Source organism: Lemur catta, chromosome 1 (assembly GCF_020740605.2).
Source record: "Lemur catta isolate mLemCat1 chromosome 1, mLemCat1.pri, whole genome shotgun sequence".
NCBI lineage: Eukaryota > Metazoa > Chordata > Mammalia > Primates > Lemuridae > Lemur > Lemur catta.
In genome coordinates, this window is record NC_059128.1 from 173,660,362 (window position 1) to 173,684,189 (window position 23,828).

Below are 23,828 nucleotides of genomic sequence, written 5' to 3' on the forward strand. Positions count from 1 at the left end.
AGACGTCAGGCTCCCGCGGCCCGAGCGGCTGCCCGGCGCGGCGCGGCGCAGTCGGCCCCAGTACTCCCGGTAACGAGGAGCTGTCCTCGGCCGTCCCACCCTCCGCCGCTGTCGCCGGGCCGCGCCGCTAACCGGGACGCGCCTCCGCGCTTCTCGCCGCCTCCACCCCTCGCCGTCCGCACACACACCATGACGAAGAAAGAGAAGAAGTCCTTCAACCAGAGCCTGGCCGAGTGGAAGCTCTTCCTTTACAACCCGACCACCGGAGAGTTCCTGGGGCGCACTGCCAAGAGCTGGGGTGAGCGGGCGGCGGTTGGGCGCCCGGGGCCGGCCGCGGTCTTGGGGGCGTCGGGCGGGGCGGGGTGGGAAAGGAAAGGCGGGAGGCGGCTCCCCACGCCGCGGCCCCAGGAGCCGGCACGGCCTCCGCCGCCCGCAGGGCTTTGGCTCCGGACCTCCCGACTCTAACGCGGGCGGCGGAGTGCGGCCCCATTCATTTCTTGCCGGGCCGGCAGACCGGCCGCCGCTCGCTCCCCAGGCAGTGGGGCCCGGGGGCATCCCCGGCCGGACCGCGCCGGTTCCTTCCTCCCGGCCTGGAGCAAGGCGCACGTGCTGCCCCGGCCTCTAGCCCGGAGCGGCGCCGGAAGCCGGGACCCCTGCCCGGAGCCGGGCCCGGAGCGTGCGGGGGCCGATCGCCCAGGCCTCCTTTGTACGGAGCGCGCCGGCCGGGGGAGGCCCTGGCGGAGGCGTCCAGCCCGCCGAGCGGTTCGGGGAAGCCAGACCCTGCCCCACGCCTGGGGAGAGGAAATTTCCACTCCCGCCGCTATCTTGTGACTCGTCCACGCTGCCACCCCGACTGGTCGGAAGAGTGCGAGTGAGTGTTAAGTGTGGGTGTGGGTTGCATGAATGCGTAGCGGTGAGTTAATCACAGAGGTACATTGTACATGAAAACGCACTTGAATTTGGACAGTAAAAGGCCCTTAAAAAGGTTGGTTCCTCCCCAGTTCCTTTTTAATTACAGAGGTTTTCTTTTCAAATTTGCTTCTTTGGGGGAAAGTAAATCCTATCTGAGCAGCACAGTTTTTTTCTGTGCCTTCAAAACATGTGAGTGATGGTTGTATGTTAGCAGCTTTTTTCTGTGCGTGAGCTCTTTGTTTTAAAAGAAATATTTAAACCATATACCAGTGTAGTGCTGCTTTAGGATGCTTTTTTTGAAAAGTTGTGTTAATGTCTGAATACGGACTAGAGCCTTATTTTTTTTGTCTTTATACTTAAGTAAACTAATTTTACCTTTTTTTAAACTTTTGGAAAATATTTTATTGGTGGGTCTTGACAGACCTTTTTTTCTGAGTGGGAATAAGTTTCTAGAGTTTAGAACTCTTTGGCCACGACATTTTTAAGAGTGAATTAGCTATGACTCAGAAAATAAACTGTTGCTGCTTACTGAGATGGGCTCCTCCAGAGTGCGAGGGCGACTTGAAGTTCTATCACAAGCTGAAAGGGACTTTGGAGGTTTTTTTAGCCCCACCCCCATTTTAGAGATGAGAAAAATGAGACCCAGAGAGGTTGTGATTTTTGCCTTGTGTAAAATTACATATTCCACTGAGCCAAGAAAAGAACCCAGTTCTTTAATCCTGCTCCAGCGGTTGTATTATTTTACAGATGTCTTGCCTACCCCCAAGTGCGGCCCCTTGACCGAATCCAGACTTCTCCGGATTTGTTCTGTAAAATTTGGATTCAATCAAAAGGCCAAACTCAAGGATGCAGAAGGCCACATGTGGCCCCAAGGCCGCGGGTTCCCCACCCCTGCATAGATGTTGCATCCAGATTTAAATGGAACAAAATGATAAACAATCATAAATCTTAACTGCTTGTTTCTAGAGTGTACCAGCTTTTTGCTGAAGAAATTTCTGAGTAGTGGAGAGGGATTCATTTTTATAGCTAGACCTACCTCTCTTTCTCCCTTCTTCAGTGCTTTCTGAGTAGCTTCACCTTGTGTTAGAATGACATTTCTTACTGCAGATAATGCTCTTTAACCTTTGTATTATATGATCTTAGGTAGAGATTTTATTGGTTCTATGCATTTGTATAGATAATGTATGCAAATTATAAAGTCTAGAGCAGTGTTTAAGGGCTATAAAAGTAGTACAAGTAGGCCTGGTGCAGTGATCCTGTGATCACGTGATTACAGGTGATGCTTGTAATCCTAGCATTCTGGGAGGCCAAGGCTAGAGGATTGCCTGAGCTTGGGAATTCCAGACCAGCCTGAGGAAGAGCCAGAGCCCCCCCTCTATTAAAAATACAAAAATTAGCCAGGCATGGTGGCATACACCTGTAGTCCCAGCTACTCAGGAGGCTGAAGCAGGAGGATGGCTTGAACCCAGGAGTGTGAGGTTGCAGTGAGCTATGATGATGCCACTGCACTCTACCTGGGGTAACAGAACAAGACTCTGTCTCAAAAAAAAAAAAAAAAAAAAAGTAGTACAAGTACAGTTGGGATTAATTTTGGAACACTAGAGGCAAGATCTCTTTTCAAAATTGATTATTAGTATTATCAGTGAATAATAAATTCCTATGTTTATCCTAATAATAGTAAGCCAGCGCAGAATGGCATAAAATAGGTGGAAATTATGCATGGTTTTATCCCAACACAAGGGCATCCCTCTAAGAATTTGTGAGGGAGTGGTGAGAGGGGCTGAAATCCATACTCACCTCGTGAGGCTGTGTACTCTACAGCATGGCTGGGTCTGCCTAGAGAAGGGCACCTTGTTCTAATTCTCACAAAGGCAAGATCAGTTTGGAGAGCTATGCGCCTGTGGGGATATGTCTGCCACGAGAGTTACCTTTTTTCTAATTCTCATGAAGGCACTGTATAGGCTAGCTGCTTGATCTCATCACCTCAGAAATACTATTAACATTTCATACATATCTTTCTGAAATATGTGTAAAATTTGATTTCATTGTTTTGTAAAAAGATCGTACAGTAAGTGTTTTATAATTATCTCAGTATATTGTGAGTATCCTCTCATGTTAATAAAGATCTATATCACCCTTTTTTTTTTTTTCAATTAAAAAATTTTTTTTGAGAGACAGAATGTCACTGTGTCCCAGGCTGGACTTGAACTCCTGAGCTCAAACAATCCTCCCACTTCAGCCTCCTGAGTAGCTGGGACTATAGGTGGGCACTGAGCCTGCCTAATGTCACCATTTTAATAGTTGAGTAGTGTGTTCCATTGTATAGTTAGATGTCCTGTGATTTTTTTTTCTTCATTATTTGTATGTATTATTCCTCCTTCCATTCCCTTCATTCGTGCATATACATTTTTGCAAACTTATTTCCTTGGGATATGTTTGTACTAGTGGAACTTCCAGGCCATTTCATATATACCTTTTACATTTTGAAAACATATTGTCATAGTGCCTTCTGGAAAGTTTCTGTCAATTTATACTCCCACCAACAGTGTATAGTGATGTCTCTTACCTTCATCAACACTGGAGCTATTCTTACCTGTGTTATCTCTTAAAATTTACATTTGTTGGTAGCAGCTTTTTTTAAAAAGAAAAAAAGCCCTTTGTCATTTGTGAAAATGTTTTTTTCCAGTTGTCTTTTTTACTTTTTTAAATCATAAATGTAATGTAGGTGGTGGGAGAAAAAAATTGTATCTTTTTTTGACATTGGAGTGTTGCTGGATCTGCTGATATGTAGAGAAAGGTTTTCTAACCCACAAGATTTTATAAAGACAGTCCTTTAAGATGTTTTCTGGTTTTACTTTTTACATTTAAGTCTTTAGTATGTTTGTCCCATTTTGGCTGAGGTTCTTCTCCAAGTCATTAAATACATTAAGAAGCACATATATTTAAAAAGCAATTTTGCTCTTTACATTTGGGATAAAGGGAAAGTATTGCATGTTACATTACATTGCCTTATTTGAAACAGCTATATAAAGATTTTGAGTAACTACTTCACTGTATATTTGGCTAGTACCTTATACCTGGCTACAACAGTTTCAAAATGCTTACATACACACAAGTTACCTCATTTGATTTTCACAACAACCTTCTACGGTAGACTAGGTAGGTTATCCAAGTGTGCCTAGAGCTGGTTTCTCAAACTAAATAGTAAGTACACATCAGTAATAAGTAGCTGCTGTTTATGAAAACACAGGACAAAAGAAACTTAGCACCTAGTGGCTGATGTTACAAATATTAAATAACTTAAGTGCATTAAGTATAATTAGAGTCAAAGTAATAAGCTTGGAGATCATCTGCTGTTATTTAAACTGTAGATAGTGGACCATTAGCATTTTTAAATAATGAAATAGAATAGTAAACATAAATTTCTGCTACCTAAGGAAAAGTATTGTTTCAGGAAAGTTTTGTGTATTTTGTATATATAGATACCCTGATATAAAATGTATTTCTTACTGTGGTCATAAATTTAAAAATCTTGAAAGGCACCTAATTTAGCCCAACGTCCTCATTTCATAGGTGAAAAAATTGAACCTGTAAATTGTCCGATTTCCAAAATTCACTCTGTGAGTGGGCCAGGAGTGGGGAACCTTTTCATGGTGGAAGGCTGCATTAATTTAGCTATAATCAAATAAGGTGGCATTCAGGAAACTTTAATTAGATTTACTTAAAAATGTACGTTATTTTGTAAAAATCTAACTACCGTGTACTTAATAATTTCAAAAAATGAAAACTATTTGTTAATCTGAAAGTTAGCTAACCTTTGAATGACTTTGTTGTATCTGCTTTTTGTTGAAAACCATGTGAATACTTGGTTGCAGCATGAAAGTCAGCAGTTTCAGTTGATCCTCTAGATGGGTATCAGTCATTTGTGACCTTAATATGTCTTGATATGGGTTAGGTAGTAGAATGTAGATTCTCAGCAATAAGTGGTGGAAAAGCAAGAAAGCATTTTCTGGGCATGTTGCTGAAGGCATGGGTGTTCTACTTCATTTTTCCATATTTTAATTGGATCTTTCTTAGCCAATCATCTACTGAGAGCTCAATCAGTGCCATCTGTAGTTCTTTAGGTGTGGCTTGGTGATAACAACTAGGTGAGGCTGAAATGCTAATTTGAGTGTGATGTCATGATTCTCAAAGTCAGTGAACCTTTCATTGTATTCTCCAATTAATAGGTCTATAACAGCTGTGTATTCTTCAAATGATTTGCATATATCATCCTGCTCATCTCCTGACCTTTGCTAACTGGGGAAAATGTTCATCTGAAATTTCCTTTTGAAGAAGAAGTGTTTTTTAAAGAAGATAGCTTTTTTCAAAATGCTTGGAATTTTTGCCACATATTGTGACTTAGTTTTACCTTGCAAAGAAATACTCAGGTCATTTTGATTTGATGTGATACAATATCACACAGAAATGCTGCATTCCTATAGAAATCTTCTTTCAGTAATTCACATTGTTGATTGTGTTCTTCATAAAATTTAACTATCTGTTCTCACAGAGATAAAATCTTGGCTAACACCTGTCCCTGCAATAGCCATTGCTCTTTAGAATGGTATAGCAAATCCACACTGAATACCTCAAAGGTCTACTTTAGCATGTTAACGAAACTGGCAGAAACTGAGGATGCCTTGTTGCATTTGCATGAATATTGTTAACAATGCTTATAACTTATTGCGAAGTGTCACTTAAAATAGTAGCTTTAGCAGAGATTTTGCTGATGCAAAATACAATGAAAAGAAATGACAGCATCTGGATCTGTTAATACTTTTTTTATCTGTGCAATAAAACCTTCATGTTTTCCTATCATGGAATGTATACCGTCTATACATACACTCACTAAATTTACCAAATTCAGTCCAACTTCATGACATTTATCTTGAAAGTTGTCAAAGATACCTATTCCCCATGTTCTGTTTGCATGAGTACCCAAAGTGAGTAACTCTTTGTAGCAAAGAAAATCTTCTGTTATGACCTGAAGTATTAATATAAAACCCACACCATTGAATAATATATATTTTCTTTTTGAAGTATTGTGTAAAGTTGTTCTTTTTTTTTTTTTTTTTTTTGAAGACAGAGTCTCACTCTGTTGCCTGAGCTAGAGTGCCTTGGTGTCAGCCTCGCTCACAGCAACCTCAAACTCCCAGGCTCAAGCAATCCTCCTGCCTCAGCCTCCCAAGTAGGTGGGACTATAGGTGCGTGCCACCACACCTGGCTAATTTTTTCTATATTTTAGTTGTTGAGATAATTTCTTTCTATTTTTTAGTAGAGATGGGGTCTCGCTCTTGTTCAGGCTGGTTTCAAACTCCTGAGCTCAAACGATCCCAGGCTGGTTTTGAACTCCTGACCTCGAGTGATCCTCCCGCCTAGGCCTCCCAGAGTGCTAGGATGACAGGCGTGAGCCACCATGCCCAGCCGACAATGCATTCTTTCACAATTTCTACACCACTGAATGGCTTCCCCCCCACCCCCCAGTATACAGGTTCCTTTCAAGTTGCTTCAGTGGCATTATTTCCCAGGTTCATTGCTGCTTGAAAGAATTATCTTTGCTTTTGCTTTTCATCTTTTAATTTTTGCAATGCAATTTTTCGCACCTCTCCAATTTAAAATATTTGTAGTCCTTATGAGTATTATAATATTGATGAACATTGAATTTCTTTAATGTTATTGCAGTGTCACAAAGCAAGCAAATCATCTTATCTTTAGCAGAAACAAGATAATATTACAGTTCCCAATCCTCATTAAAAATTTATTTTCTTCCTTCATTGTTCTTTTGGTCTTCTTTGACACAATGGGCTGTTAAGCAGACAGAATTAAAAAATACTGTCGAGATGTGCAACTAGTCACAAATTCCACTTCAAACAGAAACACAAAGCACTGTTGTCAAAAGCTGATAACAGACTGGTATGCTCGACTGGTATACCCCTAAACTCTTGCCAACCAGCCTTATGTGGTAGTGGTGCCAGTCAGATGGAAGAAGTTAGAACTAAATCATGAGCATAGCAGCCATCAACTTAGCCTTTATGGGAGGATTATTTCATTGAGACTTACTTTATTCTTTAGAATTTTAAATATGTTCATTTTAAAAATAAAAATATAAAAGAACAAAAATATATTAATAAAAATAAAAGGATTTGTTCTGTAATTTGAATTCAGTCAAAAGTCTGCACATAAGGACCTCAAAAGCCACATGTGGCCTTAAGTCTGCAGGTTCCCCACCCTTGCTTTGGGCCTTCAGATTCCAAGGCAAGAATTTTTTTTTTCTCCTTAAAACTATGTCATGATGTGTTGTCATTTAATGATACATACTTGTGGGCTTCTTTGCAGTTCATTTTCTGTCAATAAATGCTTTATATTAACATTAAATTAAAACTCAAATTACTGATTTCTAAGTATAGTCAGAATTCTGGTCTGAAACTGTTAGCACATATGTTTTGTTCATGTGCTTTTTCTTTTGTTGTAAGTCCATGAAGTGCCATTTTCTCACTCACCTTCTGGGTCTTGTCTCAGTAAATGCTGTGCTTTGGAGACCAGACTCCATCCCATCTTGGGTGTCTGACTATGGGGGAGAAGGCAAGTGTGCATATTTTCCCAGTATCACACAATTTTTTACAGTGGTGTTCTTTGTTCTGTGGAGTGTGACATTAAAGAAACTTACAAACCTTACAAAAATGTGTACCTGTTGGGAAAGTAACAGGACTTGCCTGACCCTGTGTGCCGGCTATAAGTGCAGGTCAGTGGTGGATGTGGTGGCAGCAGCCGCAGAGCAGGGCAGGTACATAGCCATCACCCAGCAGGACAGACAGCACTTCCTGGCCTGTCCAGGAAGCAGTCCTGTAGTGGCAGGGAGGGAGGGGGATACATTTATTTGTTGTGTTACAGATACCATTGTAATTGTGGTAGCATGTGCTTTAATATTAAAGAGCAACTTCTCCCCATCCCCATATTAATTTGAGTTCTTTGAAATTGACTTTTTATTTCTGTAGAATTAAACTAGTTGTATTAAGAGAAGTTTTAAAACTCGCATCTATATAGTAACAATTTTTCCATGATTTTATCATCATGTTTAGGGACCAGTTATTTAACACTGATTATGTAATAGAAGAAAAACACCTGTTTAACTCTGAAAGGTAAATGCATTATTATTTTCTAATTGTGCATTTATTATGTAGATTTTGAAGTAAAATCACCTATAATGTTTAACCACTTAGAATAGCCATTGCTAACATTTCAAGAGTCTTTTTCCTATGTGTAAATAAATTTTTTAAACATACAAAGAAAGTTTTCAAATATACAGTTGGATACCTGGTTCTATCACATACCATTTAGGGAGAATGTCTTTACTCCTCTGCCTTTTTCCTGGAGGTTGATGTGTTGGGGGTATCCTGGGCTCTCTTCCTCACCTATGTGGTGACTCTGCACACCTCCTGCTTGAATTGATCTGTTCCAGCAGCTGTAGTTATTACCTCTGTTGGACCTCCCAAATCTGCATGTCCAATCATATGGCTGCCTACCAGAAAATCTTCAGTCATAGATACCTCTTCATGTAAATCTACATTGGTCTCAGGGCTCATGATCATGACATACAAATTCTTTATACTCTCACTGGCTTATTTCTCTCCTGTTAATCTCTCTCTGCCATTCCAGATAGTTGTTTCCTGCCCTTTCTGGGCCTGTCTTTCCCATATTCCACTTTAGCCTGCCTACTTAGATGTCAGATAGCCTGAGCTCTGGAAAACATTTTGAACTCCTCTTTGCCTTAAGACTGAATTAAGTGCTCCTGTGTATCCCATGGCACCGTTTTCTGTTACAGCATTTACGACTTTATATATATTGTTCTTGCCTGTTTACTATAAACTTCTTATTCCTTATGCTCATCTTTGATTCTCTAACACCTTGCCCATCCTTGCACTTAATAGGAATATAATAAAAGTTGGTTGAATGAATGAGCAGAATTATGAAATGTTCCCAGGTAGTTAATCTTCTGCAACATTGTTTATGATGTCTTCACAGTATTTTATGGTATCATAGTATAATCCTTCCCCTGATGTTTGGACATTTTCCTTTTGGGGGGTCGGGGAGGCTACAGTACTGACGGGTTTTCATAGAAGTTCAGTGTTCAAAAGAAGCTTAGAGGTTATTCCACTTAACTTTCTTTTTAGAGACTCAGCTGGGTTTGTGATATGCCTGCGTCCTGCATCTAGTAAAAGTAACAAATCCAGGGTTATTATTTAAGTCTTCTGCTTCTTACTTTATTGCTCTTTTTAGCTTATACTACTTTTATGTGGACCTTATAAGTCTTTTTTTTTTTTAACTTACCTGCTCTCAGATTTAATGGGGGTTTATTTAAGAGTGTTCTTCTCTCCCCTACAGGGTGCTATTACAAATAATATTTATCTTCTTTCCTAGCATTCTCATAAAACAAATTGCACAAACTGTCCACAAATTGTAGTTCTTGGTTAACATTTCTTTGATTCCAGGTCCCTGTTTGTTCCCAGTTGCTTTCTGTATATCCCACAAACCTGAGAGAGTGAGGCTTAGATGTCTTAACTCTTTTTTTTTTTTTTTTTTAACTCCAGTACGAAATATAATCACCAGGTAGACAGCTTATTTCCCTTCCTCGATTGAAGTTCTGTCTTGCTCCTGTATTTGAAATTTTTAAAAACAGCTTCACCATCCTTTCTGTCCTCTAGGCTCTAAACCTGGCCAAACTGTGCTGGTTCTACTTCCGTGACATCTCTTGAATCTGTGTAACCCACACTCCGATTACTACTACTGCAATTAATTCAGGAATTAATTTTCTCTGACGTAATCACCACTTCCTCTTTCCCCACATCTTGCAAAAGCATACATTCAGAGGGCATCTGGGATGCTCATTTTTCCTAGCTTCATAACCCTAGCCATCATTCATTTTCGTAGCCCTTAACGTTTCCCCCGACCCTGTCCTCACTTTATCGGGATCTAGTAGTTCCTTTTCTTATAAACTCTGATCAAAAACTTAAAGCACCAGATGAAGATCTTTTGTAATGTTTTCAAAGTTCCAAGTTCACATAGATCATTGGCTTTCCACCTTTTATCCACTGCTTTAAAAAAGTTTAGTATTGTAAGTTCTTGACAGCCTGGTGTTCCAGGCTATTACATATTGACTTGGAGCTAAGTTTCCAGCCTATAACCTATTGTTTCCCACCTTATACCCTCCCCATCACACTCCATGTTGTAGCCACATTGGTGTATCTGCTGCCCCTTGGTCTAGAATGACTGTGTATTCACTCTGCCATCTCTTCATTTTCTGCATATTCTTCCCTACTTTGCAGACCTAGCTTGGGTACCAGCTCTGCCATGAACCTTCTCTGAAATGCGTAGGCAGAAATAATACCACTTATTTCCTATAACACCTAAAACTTTGTATTCTCGATTATAGTTGTTTACGTAATATATATATTGCTTCTACTAACTGGGTGTTCTCAGAAGGCAAGGTTTATATGTGCATTTTATATCTGTACAGCATCTAGCACACAGTAAGCATTTACTTTTTTTTGATGAGCAAATTGTCATTTTGTCAGTTTCAGCTTTGAAAGATTCATCTATTGGACTAAAGTTGAGAATGTAGTGGGTTAATTGGTATAGCTCCACATTGTGAAAGTCTTATTTGTGGAGAAAATTGTACATAAAAGCGTAATTTTTTTTTGAGACAGAGTCTTACTCTGTTGCCCTGGCTAGAGTGCAGTGATGTCATCATAGCTCACTGTAGCCTCAAACTCCTGGGCTCAAGCAGTGCTCCTGCCTCAGCCTCCTGTAGCTGGGACTACAGGTGTGCACCACCACACCCAGCTAATTTTTCTATATAAAGGTATAATTCTATCACTTAGCTCACTATGACTCTGCTCTACTAAATTTGTGAATCATTTTGATGTTTCCAAATAGGGCATCATAGTAACAGTGAGCCTGGGGACATATATTTTTCTACTCGATGCATCTTAGAAGTACACCAGTATACTGAAAAGATGACCAGACTGGGACTCAAAATATAGACCTAAATTCTAGTTCCACATCTCCATCTAAGCTTAGATAACTCAAAATCTCTTGGCCTTAGTTTCCTCTATAAAAGAAAAGTTGTATGAGATAGTTTAAAATGTGACTTTGAAATTAAAAACAAAGCCTATATAAATGCTTTAGAATAGGAGGCAGCAAACTTTAAAGTACCAGATAATAAATATTTTAGACTTTGCCAACCATATGGTGTCTGTTGCAAATTGCTTAACTCTGCTGTTATAGCTTGAAAGTAGCCATAGGCAATATGTAAACTAATGGGCCTGGCTATGTTTTAATATTTTATTTACAAAAAAGGCAGTAGCTGTGGTTTGCTTTAGAAGTTAGAGTTAGTGGTCATTGTAGGCTGACTGAAGAGATCTGAATTGGTCTTAAGTGGGATGTGGACTCTTGGCTTTGTTCTTTTTTCTTTTGACATAACAAAAGTAACATCATTGTTTGAATTTTTACAATACAGATGTGAAGGATAATAAGTCTACCGTTATCCTCAGCTTCTTCCCTGAATAACTCCTGTTAACTGTGTAATGCTTTTTAAAATGTAGTATGTGGTATGTCCACTTGTGGATAAAGGTCTGGCAGTTTCTTGTAAAAGTAAATATACACATACCCCCTGAGCCAGCAGTTCTACTCCTAAGTGTTTACCCAAGAGAAATGAAAACATATGTTCACAAAAACACTTGTACAAGAATGTTCCTAGTAGCTCTATTCATAATAATTCCAAACTGGAAACAGCTCAGTCTTCCATCAGCAGAAGAATGGATAAACAAATTGGTATGTCTGCATAGTGAAATACTACTCAACAGTAAAAAGGAGTGAACTGCAGATATACAAAACATGGATGACTCTCACAATTAAGCTTGAAAGGGAAAGAAAGCTTTATCAAAGAGAGGACATACTACATGATTTTATTTATATGAAATTCTAAAACAATTACCTATACTGGAAAAAAGTCCAGAATGATGATTGCACTGGGACAATGGGCATGGGGATTGACTGGGAAGGGAAGGGGCCTGAGCAAACTTTCAGGGTGATGATAATGTTCTCTGCCTTAAATGAGGCTTTGGATCATATGGTAAATGTATTTGTCAAAACCCACTTAATGGTACATTGGAGATTTATGTATTTCACTAAGTATAATTTTTCCCTCAATTTTAGTTAATATGCATGCTGAATTATTTTGGGGTAAAGTATACTGATGTTTGGAACTTGAAATGCATCTAAAAATGAGATATAGTAAATTGTTAATTGTAGAATCTAGGTAGATTTAAGGGTGTTCACTGTTATAGTTCATTCAACTTTTCTGTGCATTTGTAAATATGCCTAATTGAATGTTGGAGCAAAAAGAATATGTGAATACATTTGTGTGTTTCTCGACCACCTTCACCAGTCTCAGTCTTTCCTACAGATGGTTATCAGTTTTCTGATCAGTCCTTTTTTCAGTGCATTTATGTACATGTATATAAATATATATGTGGAATATGTAGGAACAAGGTAGTTTTATCTTTTCCTCTTTTACATAAGTAATAGGAAAATCGTTTGTTCCAGGACTTGATATTTTCACTTAATATGTCTTGGCTGTGTTTCCATGTTAGTATATATAGATTTGTGTCATTCCTTTGAATCATTGCAGAATATTCCACAGTTTGTAGGTAACACTATGGAATGTGTACGTTTCTTTTTATGAATATTTAAATTGTTTACAGTTTTTCTCTTAAAAATTATTGCAGTGATTATATGCAACTTTTTATCTGGAGTAGATACACTGAGAAATGGAATTGCCAATTTATAATACATGTTTGTTATTAATAAATTGTCCTCCAAAAATGCTATACCAGTTTATACTTCCACCAGCAGTGGATAGAAGTACCTGTTTCCCTTCAACTTTTTGAGAACTGGATATTGTCACGCTTTAAAATTCTTTCCATTTTGATTGGATGCTGGTATCTGGTTGGTTTCATTTGCAGTTTCTCCACTAACTACGAGTATATTTTTATGTTTGCTCACTTTCCTTTTTTTTTTGAAATGCATACACTTTTGCTTATTTTTTCTTTTGTGTTGTATTCTTACTGGTTAAAGGAAATTTTTGATACACCTTGAATGTTAAGCATTTATTGTACTTGCAAATACTCTTTACAGTCTCTTGCTCATCTTTTTGCTTTCTTATTTTTTTCTTTCATTTTAAAAATTATAGGCCAGGCACAGTGGCTGACGCTGTAATCCTAGCACTCTGGGAGGCCAATGCAGGACGATCACTTGAGCTCGGGAGTTTGAGATCAGCCTGAGCAAGAGTGACACCACGTCTTTACTAAAAATAGAAAAAATTAGTTGGTTGTGGTAGTACACGTCTGTAGTCCCAGCTACTCAGGAGGCTGAGGCAGGAGGATCGCTTGAGCCCAGGAGTTTGAGGTTGCTGTGAGCTAGGCTGATGCCATGGCAGTCTAGCCTGGGCAACAGAACGAGACTCTGACTCAGGAAAAAAAAAATTATAATGGTTTTAAATTAACATTATCACAAGTTTAACAACATTTTCCAGGCTTTTCTTAATCAGTTATCTCAGTTTATATAATCTGTCATTTCCTCACTGATTTGAACTGGCAACTTATTGCATGAAAAAAAATTCCATTTTATATGGATTTTTTGGGTATTATTGTTTTGTTGATCTGTATCTCCTGTGTCATTATCACATTATAGTATTTAGGCTCTATATAAGTTTAACGTAAAATAAGTGTGTAAATTTTGTATCCAGTTTTGGTGTCGAGGTAGTATTAGCCTTATAAAAACCATTAAGATAACCTATGGGGCATACAAAAAGGATAGTTTATGTGTGGAGAAATAGTCTAGTCCTTGAATATTGGGAGATTTACTAATTGAAAATATTTTATTGATCAAATTGTTTGATTTGGTATTTAAATCTATTGAATATTGTTGGGTTTTTTTGTAGAGACTGGGTCTCACTGTGTTGCTCAGCCTGATCTTGAACTCCTGGCCTCAAGTGATCCTCCCACCTCCCAAAGTGCTAGGGTTACAGATATGAACCACAGGGCCTGGCCTAAATCTATTGAATATTTTGGTGGGGCATCTTTTTTTTGAGTTTTTGTGGGGTGTTTTTTTGAGACAGGGTCTTCTGTTGCCCCTCCCAAAGTGCTAGGATTACAAGTGTGAGCCACTGCTCCTGGCCCTTGGAGTTTTTAAAATTGCATTTTTTAATCTATTAATTTGTGTTTTTATCTTAAACCTCTCCTACTTTATTTGAATTTATTTTAGTCTTGAACTAAAAACCTGTCTATTTTGTTAGTGTGCATGCATTTAAGGCTGTGGATTTTACTTTGAGTTTTGCTCTGACTACATTATTGTTTTGATTTTTGAGTATTTCCATTTTGCCTTTTTAATCTCAGGGTTAAGATACCATTTTCTAGATTTTTGTCATTTCTAATATATTTATTTTTATTTTAGATAATTTGGCCTTGACTTTAAGTTTTTTAGTTTTTAATTTTGTTTTGTTTTCATTTTTTGTAATTTAAGTCATGGTCAGTTTGGAGACTATGTTCCAATTTTGTAAAAAGTATATTTTCTGGTGACTGCAAAGTTTTACATATGATAGATAACTGTTAGTTGTGCTTTTAAAAATACATACTGTCTTTTTTTGTTATTCTGCTCAATCTGTGGATTTCAGAGAGAGGTATGTTGAAATCTCTACTCACGATTGTGGTAAATTTTGTAATTCTGCTTTTGCTTTATATATCTGAAGCTACTTAGCCTCACGAAGGGTCATGGTTGTTATGCTGAATTTTCTTGATGTGTTTTCATTTACCTTTATTAATATAAAATGTCTTCATTCCTACTCATGCTTTTTGACTTGAATTCTAGATCGTTTACGATAATAATGCCACGTCTGCATTTCTTTTTGTTAGCCAAGACCTTTATTTTCCTGTTTATTTGTAACCATTGGTGTTTTAATTTTAGGTTTTCTTTTATAAACAGCATTTAGTGCATTTTAAAACCCACTTTGAGAATATCTTTTATTATTTGACTACTTTTACATCATGCCTTCCATAGTATTGGGGTTTTAATTCCCCATTGTTATTGAATATAAACAAATTTGAAATTTCAGCCTTATATAAAATATAAACTAATACAGTGACAAGGAGATCATTGGCTGCCTAGTGACAGACATGTGAATTGCGAAGAGGCACAAGGAACCTTTTGGAGATGATGGAAATTTTCTCTATCTTTGACGTAGTGGAGTTTCACTCATTGGAATTATATACTTGAAATGGATGAAATTCATTGTATGCACATTATTCCTCAGAGCTAATAAGGAAAAGCAATTAAAATCAACATTTATTTTGATGTTACCAGTGAGTCTTGATTGGTTTCTTTGTTCACTATTGCTCTATGTATTTTTCTTCTTTGTCTTAGATTTTTAAAGAAAATCTTAAAAAATGAAAAATATACAATTATAATAACTGATGAAATTTGGTCTGTGAGCTTTTTTTTTTTCTTTAAAGATTGAACAGATACATAATTTTTTCTTCAAAAATGGAAGGGATTAAGTCAGTGTAGCTAAAACTCAAGTCCTCCTTGACTACATCACCCATCTGTATCCCTTCCTCCCCTATTCAGAGGTTACTACTGTTTATGGATTTGATTTGTAAGTGTCTGGTCCATTAACTAACACTCATGTACATATATTAATAAAATTCTGTAACTCTCTTGAGTGTTTTAAATTTAAGCATATGCTATATATCAATCAGAGGTTGCTTTTTTCCACTTGGGGTTTTTGAGATCTATTTCATTCCTTTTTAACTGCTGTTTATAGTTTTCCATTATGTATTTCATTTCTCCTTTGCCTTGTTTGTGGACATTTAGCTTGTTAGCATTTTTTTTCCTGTTGCTTTCAATTTGTTTATTGCATGACCAATTCTTCAGGTAGAATTTGAGGGTAGTACATTTTCTATGTCCTTGTATGTGTGGAAATGTCTTTAATTTGTTTTCTTGATTTGTTTGTTTTAGTTGACTGTCATTTTCCCCCAGTTTAGAATATATCATTTCATTTTTGGCCAGTGAGATATCTGATGTCAGTCATATTTCTCTGCCTTAGGTAACCTGTTTTATCTTTTAAGAAGCTATAAGAAATTTTCTCCTTATTTTTGGTGTTCTAAAATTTTACCTGTTTGTGTCTAGGTGTAGGATGTTTTCCCATATTTTTCAACTTTTCCAATCTAGGCACAAGACTCGTTTGTTATTTCTGTAAGCATCCTCACACCACTCCCCTTTTCTTGTGCGATTCAAATTAGATTTGCTGATAACTTCTGGTTCTGTCCCCCATATCTCAACAATTGTTCATACATTTCCTGTCTGTCTTTTTGCCCAGTGTTGTAAAATACCTTGGCTTGATCTTTCAGCTCACTGAATTTTTCTTTAGCTTGACCATTTCTGTCTAGGTCAGCCCATCGACCATGTTTTCACTTTGTTTATTAACATCTTCATTGATGTGTAATTGACATATAGTAGACTGCACATACTTAACATGTACAACTTGAGTTTTGACAGATATATATGTGTATACGAATACCATACTCATGAAACTATCACTCTAATGAAGATAATGAACATATTCATCACCCCCAAAATTTCTTCTTGCCCCTCTTTGTAGTCCATCTCTCTCCTCACCTTGCCAGATGCCAGACAAAAATAGATCTGCTTTTTGACATTTCGTATTAAATACAGTCATGTGTTCTGAGAAATGTGCTTAGGAGATTTTGTTGTTGTGTGAACATCACAGAGTGCATTACACAAACCTAGATGGTATAGCCTACTACACGCCTAGGCTGTGTAGTATAGCCTATCACTCCTATGCTATAAACCTGGACAGCATGGTACTCTACTGAACACCGTAGACAATTGTAACACAATGATAAATATTTGTGTATCTAAACATAGAAAAGGTACAGTAAAAATACTATGTAAAGACTTCTAAAAAGGTACACCTGTTCACAGATCCCCTAATTTAAAAAAAAAAAAAGGTACACCTGTATAGGGCACTTAACCCTGAGTGGAGCTTGCAGGACTGGAAGTTTCTCTGGGTGAGTGAGTGTGAAGGCTAGAACATTGCCGTATACTCTATAGACCTGGTAACACTGATCACAAGCCTAGGCCTACACAGGATCAGGACCATCATCATCAATATCACCTTCTTCCACCTCCGTATCTTGTCCCATCGGAAGGTCTTCCAGGGGCAATAGCACACACAGAGCTGTCATCTCCTGTAACAATGCCTTCTTCTGGAATACCTCCTGAAGGACCTGCCTGAGGCTGCTTTACAGTTAACTTTTTTTAATAAGTAGAAGGAATATACTCTAAAATACAAAAATTATAGTATAGTAAATATATAAACCAGTAACATAGTTGCTTATTATCATTATCAAGTGTTATATACTATCCTTTTATCTGACTGGCAGCACTGTTGGTTTGTTTACGCCAGCATCACCACAAACACTTGAGTAATGCATCATGCTACAGCACTTTTACAGGCAATAGGAATTTTTCAGCTGCCTTATAATCTTATGGGACCACTGTTGTTATGCAGTGCATATCTGTATGTGAAATTACACGGTATGTATTATTTTTGGGGGGGGGGAGTCTGATTTGTTTTACTCAGCATAATTACTTTGAGACCCATTTAGGTTTTTATGTGTATCCATAGTTCATTCTTTTTTATTGTTCATAGTATTCCATTGTATGAATATACCTGAATTTATTTATTAATGCATCTGTTGATGTGCATTTGGGTTGTTTGCAGTTTTTAATGACAAAGTGTCTGAAGATTCGTGTACCCTTCCCTGCTGTGTGAACATGTGCTTTCATTTTTCTTGGGTAAATATCTAGGAATAGATTGACTGGACCCTGTGTTGGGTGTGTATTGATATATTTTTTTTTAAATGGTCAAACTTTTCCCATTTTTTTTTTTTTTTAAATACATTCCACCAGCAGGGTATTAGAGTTTATTTGACACCACTTCTGGGCCATACTTGGTATGCTCATTCTTTAAAATTTCTAGCATTCTGGTGGGTATGTAGTGGTAGCTCATTGTAGTTTTGATTTACCCTTGCCTGGTGACTAATGATGAACTTTTTTTATGAGGTTATTTCTGTGATCCTTATATCTTTGGTGAAGTTTCTATTCAAATTTTTTGCCCATGTAAAAAACTGTGTTTTGTTGTGAGAGTTCTTTATATATTCTAGGTGCCAGTAAGTCCTTTTATTGGTTATATGTTTTACAAATATTTTCTCCTAGTCTTTGGTTTGTTTTTTCATTTTCTTACGTGTGTGGGTTTTCTTTAGTTTTATTCTTCTCCAGTTCAGCTTATTTGTCTACTAAGTTTCTTATTTCAATAACCAGAATATGAAATCTGATTTGTAAAATTTATCCTTTTACCTTCTTACTCTGTATTTTAACTATGCTTATTTTCCCTTGTTCTGTTTGCTTTTCTAACTCAGTTTTTTCCAAAAGGTGTTACTTTCTTTGTTTTGGTGCCTTGTTGAATTAGTTTTATCTTGAATATTTGATGATTATTGGTTCTGTGCTCCTCCTGTTTGTGTTTAGACTTACTTGTCACTGTATTCAGGCATGTAGGTAGCCTCTGTAGCCAAGAGCAGTGTGGGTATGGAGGCTCTCTGTTCCTTTAGATTCTCACCAACCCTTGCAGGATATTGCCTACTTTTCCAGCCCAAGCACCCAAGCTCCTTGTTCCCACTTCAAGCAGATGCTATTTATTGCTAGTTGCTTGGCACCGGGGGCATGTGTGTACTGTGGGGAGGAGCAAAGTTACACTCAACCTGGCTGCTCCGGCTGTGCTACTACATCCAGTCACCTAGTCTTTGACCCAGAGCTCACTCCTGCTCTCCATCTTTGGTGAACAAACTCACTTATTTCTGGGAGGCCTTCTCTGATGCCCTTTTTCTTCCTCTCCCTGCTGGAGACACTTCTTTCTCTATTTGTTTCCTTTGTCACTTGTGGTGACTGAAGTCATAAAAGGAACAGATCTTACTCACATGTAAATTTCTATTGCCTGGAGTAACACAGAATGCTAGAATGATATTATTTTTTCAGAGAATGGGAGTTTTGATTAGAAAAAATAACAGAGCTGGAGGCTCCCTGGCAAAGCAGGCCACATAAGCTACTAGTCTGACTGTTTCTCTTACTGGTAGGTTAATTTTAGGTTATTTAATCTTGTTTGGTGTTTCTATATTATAATTTTAATAAATATATAAAATGTGACCGTATGTACTTATGCATATATATCTACATATATTTTATTATAAAAATAATATGTGCTCATTGGTATTTTTTTTAATTATTTCTTTCAGTGGGGAACAAATGGTTTTTTAAAGAAATAGTGCTGGGACAACCACATACAAAACAATGAAAATGGACCTCTACCTCAAACCATATACAAAAATTAACTCAAAATGGATCAGAGACCCAAACTTAAGAGCTAAACTGTAAAATTCTTAGAAGTAAACATAGATGCAAGTCTTCATGACCTCAGATTAGGCAATGGTGATTTATGTGACACCAAAAGCACAAGCAACTAAAGAAAAAATAGACAAATTGGACTTTATCAAAATTAAGAACTTTTTTATTTAAAGGACACTATCATTAAAGGGAAAAGACAACTCACAGCATGGGAGAAAGGAATTGTACATCATATGTCTAATAAGGGGCTTATATCTTTTGTACATAAAGAACTTTTAGAATTCAGTAAACAAAAAAAAAAAACCCAACTTAAAAATGGGTGAAGGATCTGAATAGACAGTTCTCTAAAGATGTACAAATAGCCAGTGAGTTCTTGAAAAGATGCTCAGCATCATTTACCATTAGAGAAATGCAAATTAAACCCACAAAGAGATACCACTTCACACCCACTGGCTGTATAAAAAGACAATATGAAGTGTCAATGAGGTTGTAGAGAAATTAGAACCCTGCTGGTGGGAGTGTAAAATGGTACAACTGTTTTGGAAGACAGTCTGGCAGTTACTTAAAAGGCTAAATATAGAGTTACCGTATGACCTAGCAGTTCCACTCACAGGTGTATACCCAAGAGAAATGAAAGCATATGTACACACAAAAACTTGTGCATGAATGTTCATAGCATTATTCACAATGGCCAAAAGGTCTAAACTCAAATGCACATCAGCTGATGAGTGGATCAATAAAATATTATATGTCCATACAGTGGAATATTACTCAGCCATTTAAAAGGAATGAAAACATGCTACATGCTGGGCATGGTGGCTCATACCTGTAATCTCAGCAACTTGGGAGGCTGAGATGGGAGGATTGCTTTAGCCCAAGAGTTTGAGAACTGCAGTGAGCTTTGATCACGTCACTGCACTCACTCCAGCCTGGGTGACAGAGCAAGACCCTGTCTCTAAAATTAAAAAAAAAAACAACATTATGCTACATGAAAGAAGCCAGTCACAAAAGGCCACATATTATTATGTAATTCCATTTCTATGAATTGACTAGAATATAGGCATATCTATAGAGACAAGGCAGATTAGTGATTGCCAGGGGCCTGGTGGGGTCGGGGGACAGGGAGGAATGGGGATGGGGATGAATGTGGAGGGTTTTTTTGAGGCAGGATTGAAAATATCCTAAAATTTATTGTGGTGGTGGTTGCACAACTCTGAATATACTAAACGTGATTAAACTACACTTTAAATAGGTAAATGGTATGTGAATTATACCTCAATAGCATTGATTTTTAAAATTCAAATACACCAAGGATTTCTAACCTGTCAATATAATTGGGTTTTTAAAAATTATACCTGCCTCTGCTTTAAAAATTTTTAAACTGTAAACAGACTGCTAATTTATTTGCCAAGTGGAAATAGTTTCTCATCATCAGCATCCTCTGAGGATAGGCACAGTCTTTCTCTTGCAGTATCCAGGCACCTGAAGGTAACTGGAAAGTTCGCATTAGTAGGTAATCAGACTACAGATCTAGCCTTGTATTCAGGGACACACATCTAGGCCTTGAGGAAGCTTAATGACTTCTCCCTATTTCAAGATTATATGTGCTGCTGTTGGGTAATAAAGAATTTGTCTGGTCTTTGTCCCGGGTTCCTGGCACAGAGATTCTAAAGACCCTTGGAATTTCCTGAGTAATAGGAGTGTCTTTATTATGTTAATGAGGTGGCTCTTGGTGGGCCCCTAGATAGCTTCAGGATGGGAGCTGTTCCCCAGAAAGAGGAACCAAGTCCCTAGATGGTTGGAACTTTGAGCCAGCAGAACCTCTGGGGAGGGAAGGAGTAGGGACTGGAAATCAAGCTTAATCGTGCAGACTGGTTTCATCAGTCATACCTATATAGTGAAACTCCAGTAAAAATTCTGGACATTGAAGTTTAGTGGAGCTGCCTGGTTGGGGAACAGATGTGCTGGGAGATGTGCCCTGATGGCATGAGAAGGCACAGAAGCTGCATTCCCTCCCAGATCCCGCTCTGTGTATAGCCATATAATAAAACTAGAATCCTAAATAGAGTGCTTCCCTGAGTTCTGAGAGTCATCTTAGTGAATGATCAAACTCGAAGGGCAGTGGGAACTCCCAGATTGGTAGCTAGTTGGTCAGAAGTGTAGGGCACCTCTGCAGGGGGACATTCTTGTGGAGACTGCACCCTTCGCTCATGGTAGTTAGTGCCAGAATTGAACTGTACACCTAGTTGGGGTTAAAACAGTAGCTGGACAGGGCCCGTAGCAAACTGATCACTTCTTTGAGTTTGGTCTTCTTTTCTTTTTCTACAACAGGATCGCAGTATGTGGTAGGGAAGTGATGCTGTCTGAAGGTGACATCCTGTTGTCTCTTCCTTCTGTCCTCTCGCTCCTTATTTTGGCCTCCTGGTAATTGGGGGAAGGGTGGAATGCTAGTGTAAATTAAAATGAAATTGCTTTAACTGTTTCCCCTTTACTTGAAAATGGGGTGGAGGGTGGTTTCCTGGCCTGCAATTGAAAAATAAAAGTTATCTGGTTTTCGGCACAATCTGTTTTGGAGTCCTGGGGTCTTTTGAGAATCAGAAGAAAGTTGTGGAGCCACCCGTAGCAGAAAAAAGAATATATTCAGAAATATATTATTATAGAAATCTTAGAAGCCCTGTGAAGTTACTGCTTGTGGGGGCAGTGGGAGTCCAAAGATTCCATATTAGGAACCCGTGCTACGGCCCCTCTGCTAGGAATAGGGTCAGGCAAACAAAAAAGTAGGTTTCTTAAGATTAGGAAATAAAGCTGATGTGATTTCAACTCTGTGGAGTTAATTATTTTTCACTATTGTTGTATCTGGGGATTTGTTTAATATTCTTTGATGAAATTTTAAACATTTAAATATAAATGAGTGACTTTAACAATACATTCTAATACGTAATCTTGATGGCAGCCACTTTCTGATGTTAGAACTTTGAATATAGACATCTGAGAAAACTAACTGATTTTAGGTGTTCCCAGAATAAATCATTGGCTCAGGGTAGGTTTCTCTTAGTTTTTCCAAATTGTGAAGGGAAAGTTAAGCCCTGGATGTTGAAACGTTCATCTGCCAAATCTTGCTTTGTGCTTAGTGGTGGAGCAGTGAAGTTCCATTGATCAGAGGGGTTGTTTCTGGTCTTGTCCTTTTTCACTTTTGCCTGGGCCCTTCCACTTGACCAGTGTTTCCTAAATTTATTCTTTGAGAACCATCTTTATGATTTCACCTTTTCTGTACATTTTCTAGTTGTTATTCTTTAAATCACCTCACTTTTTAAAACTTAATGTGATTAATTACTATCTGTAGAATATAGGTTTAATGTACTAATACATTTGTATTTGCCACTTAAAGGAACATATAAATATTGGGAGTTTTGTCCTACCTAAAATCACCTTTTATGTCTTTAGAGGGCATCAAGTTCATTTTGGGAAACACGGCCCTCCGTGCTGGAATTAGAAAGCATCACTTTGAACCAGAGTATAAGCCGTAGAAGCTACTTTAACTTGGAAGAACCAGAGGAACCTAGGAGGGATGAGGGTTGGGTGGGTTCCGCCTGCTGAAATACCGCTTGCTTGGGCAAATTTGTGTCTTGAATATGGAGATATTTGGCTATGTGCATGGCAAAGCTTGGGATCATAGCCTTGCAATGAGCCATTGGTTTGTTTTTTAACCTGGCCAACATACATACATACACGTGTGCACATATATGTGTATCTTCACATTTTATAAGTTTTATTTTCTTTCACAGGTTTGATCTTGCTCTTCTACCTAGTTTTTTATGGGTTCCTGGCTGCACTCTTCTCTTTCACGATGTGGGTTATGCTTCAGACTCTGAACGATGAGATTCCAAAATATCGTGACCAAATTCCTAGTCCAGGTAAATATAGGTTGCAGTTACCATGGCTTTTAACAAAATTGGGCTATAGTTTATTTTCACCATAAATCTGTTTTATGTAGCATATAGAACATAGTTAAACCTTGGAATTGGGCAATGTGAAGGTTTTGATTGTTGTTTAATATTTACAACAGTATTTAAAGACCTTCACATTCATGTATTGGTAAATCATGAGGTTTTTGTCAGGAATAAGCAGAAATGAATATTGAGAATTCTAATGAAGCCAAGTTTAAACAGTATGGTTATAGTTATGAATAACTTTTATGAATATTGTGTAGTTTCACTTTGGCTTGTGTAATTTACTTATAAATTATATACTTCAGCTCTAGCTTGGGTTAAAGCATTGGTCTTATAAAATACATGCTTCTAGGCTAGACAAGGTGGCTCATACCTGTAATCCTAGCA

General features: G+C 37.9%; 1 protein-coding gene across 1 annotated transcript in view; it reads left to right on the forward strand.

Moving 5' to 3' along the window:
* The first annotated feature begins 3 nt into the window (after positions 1-3).
* Positions 4-23,828, forward strand: part of ATP1B3 (ATPase Na+/K+ transporting subunit beta 3) — a 39,343-nt gene continuing 15,518 nt past the window's right edge. Inside the window, exons 1-2 of the mRNA XM_045539364.1 lie at positions 4-298; positions 23,277-23,405. Of these exons, the coding sequence (XP_045395320.1) occupies positions 190-298; positions 23,277-23,405 (238 nt within the window). The 5' untranslated portion in view covers positions 4-189. The remainder of the gene's footprint in view (positions 299-23,276; positions 23,406-23,828) is intronic.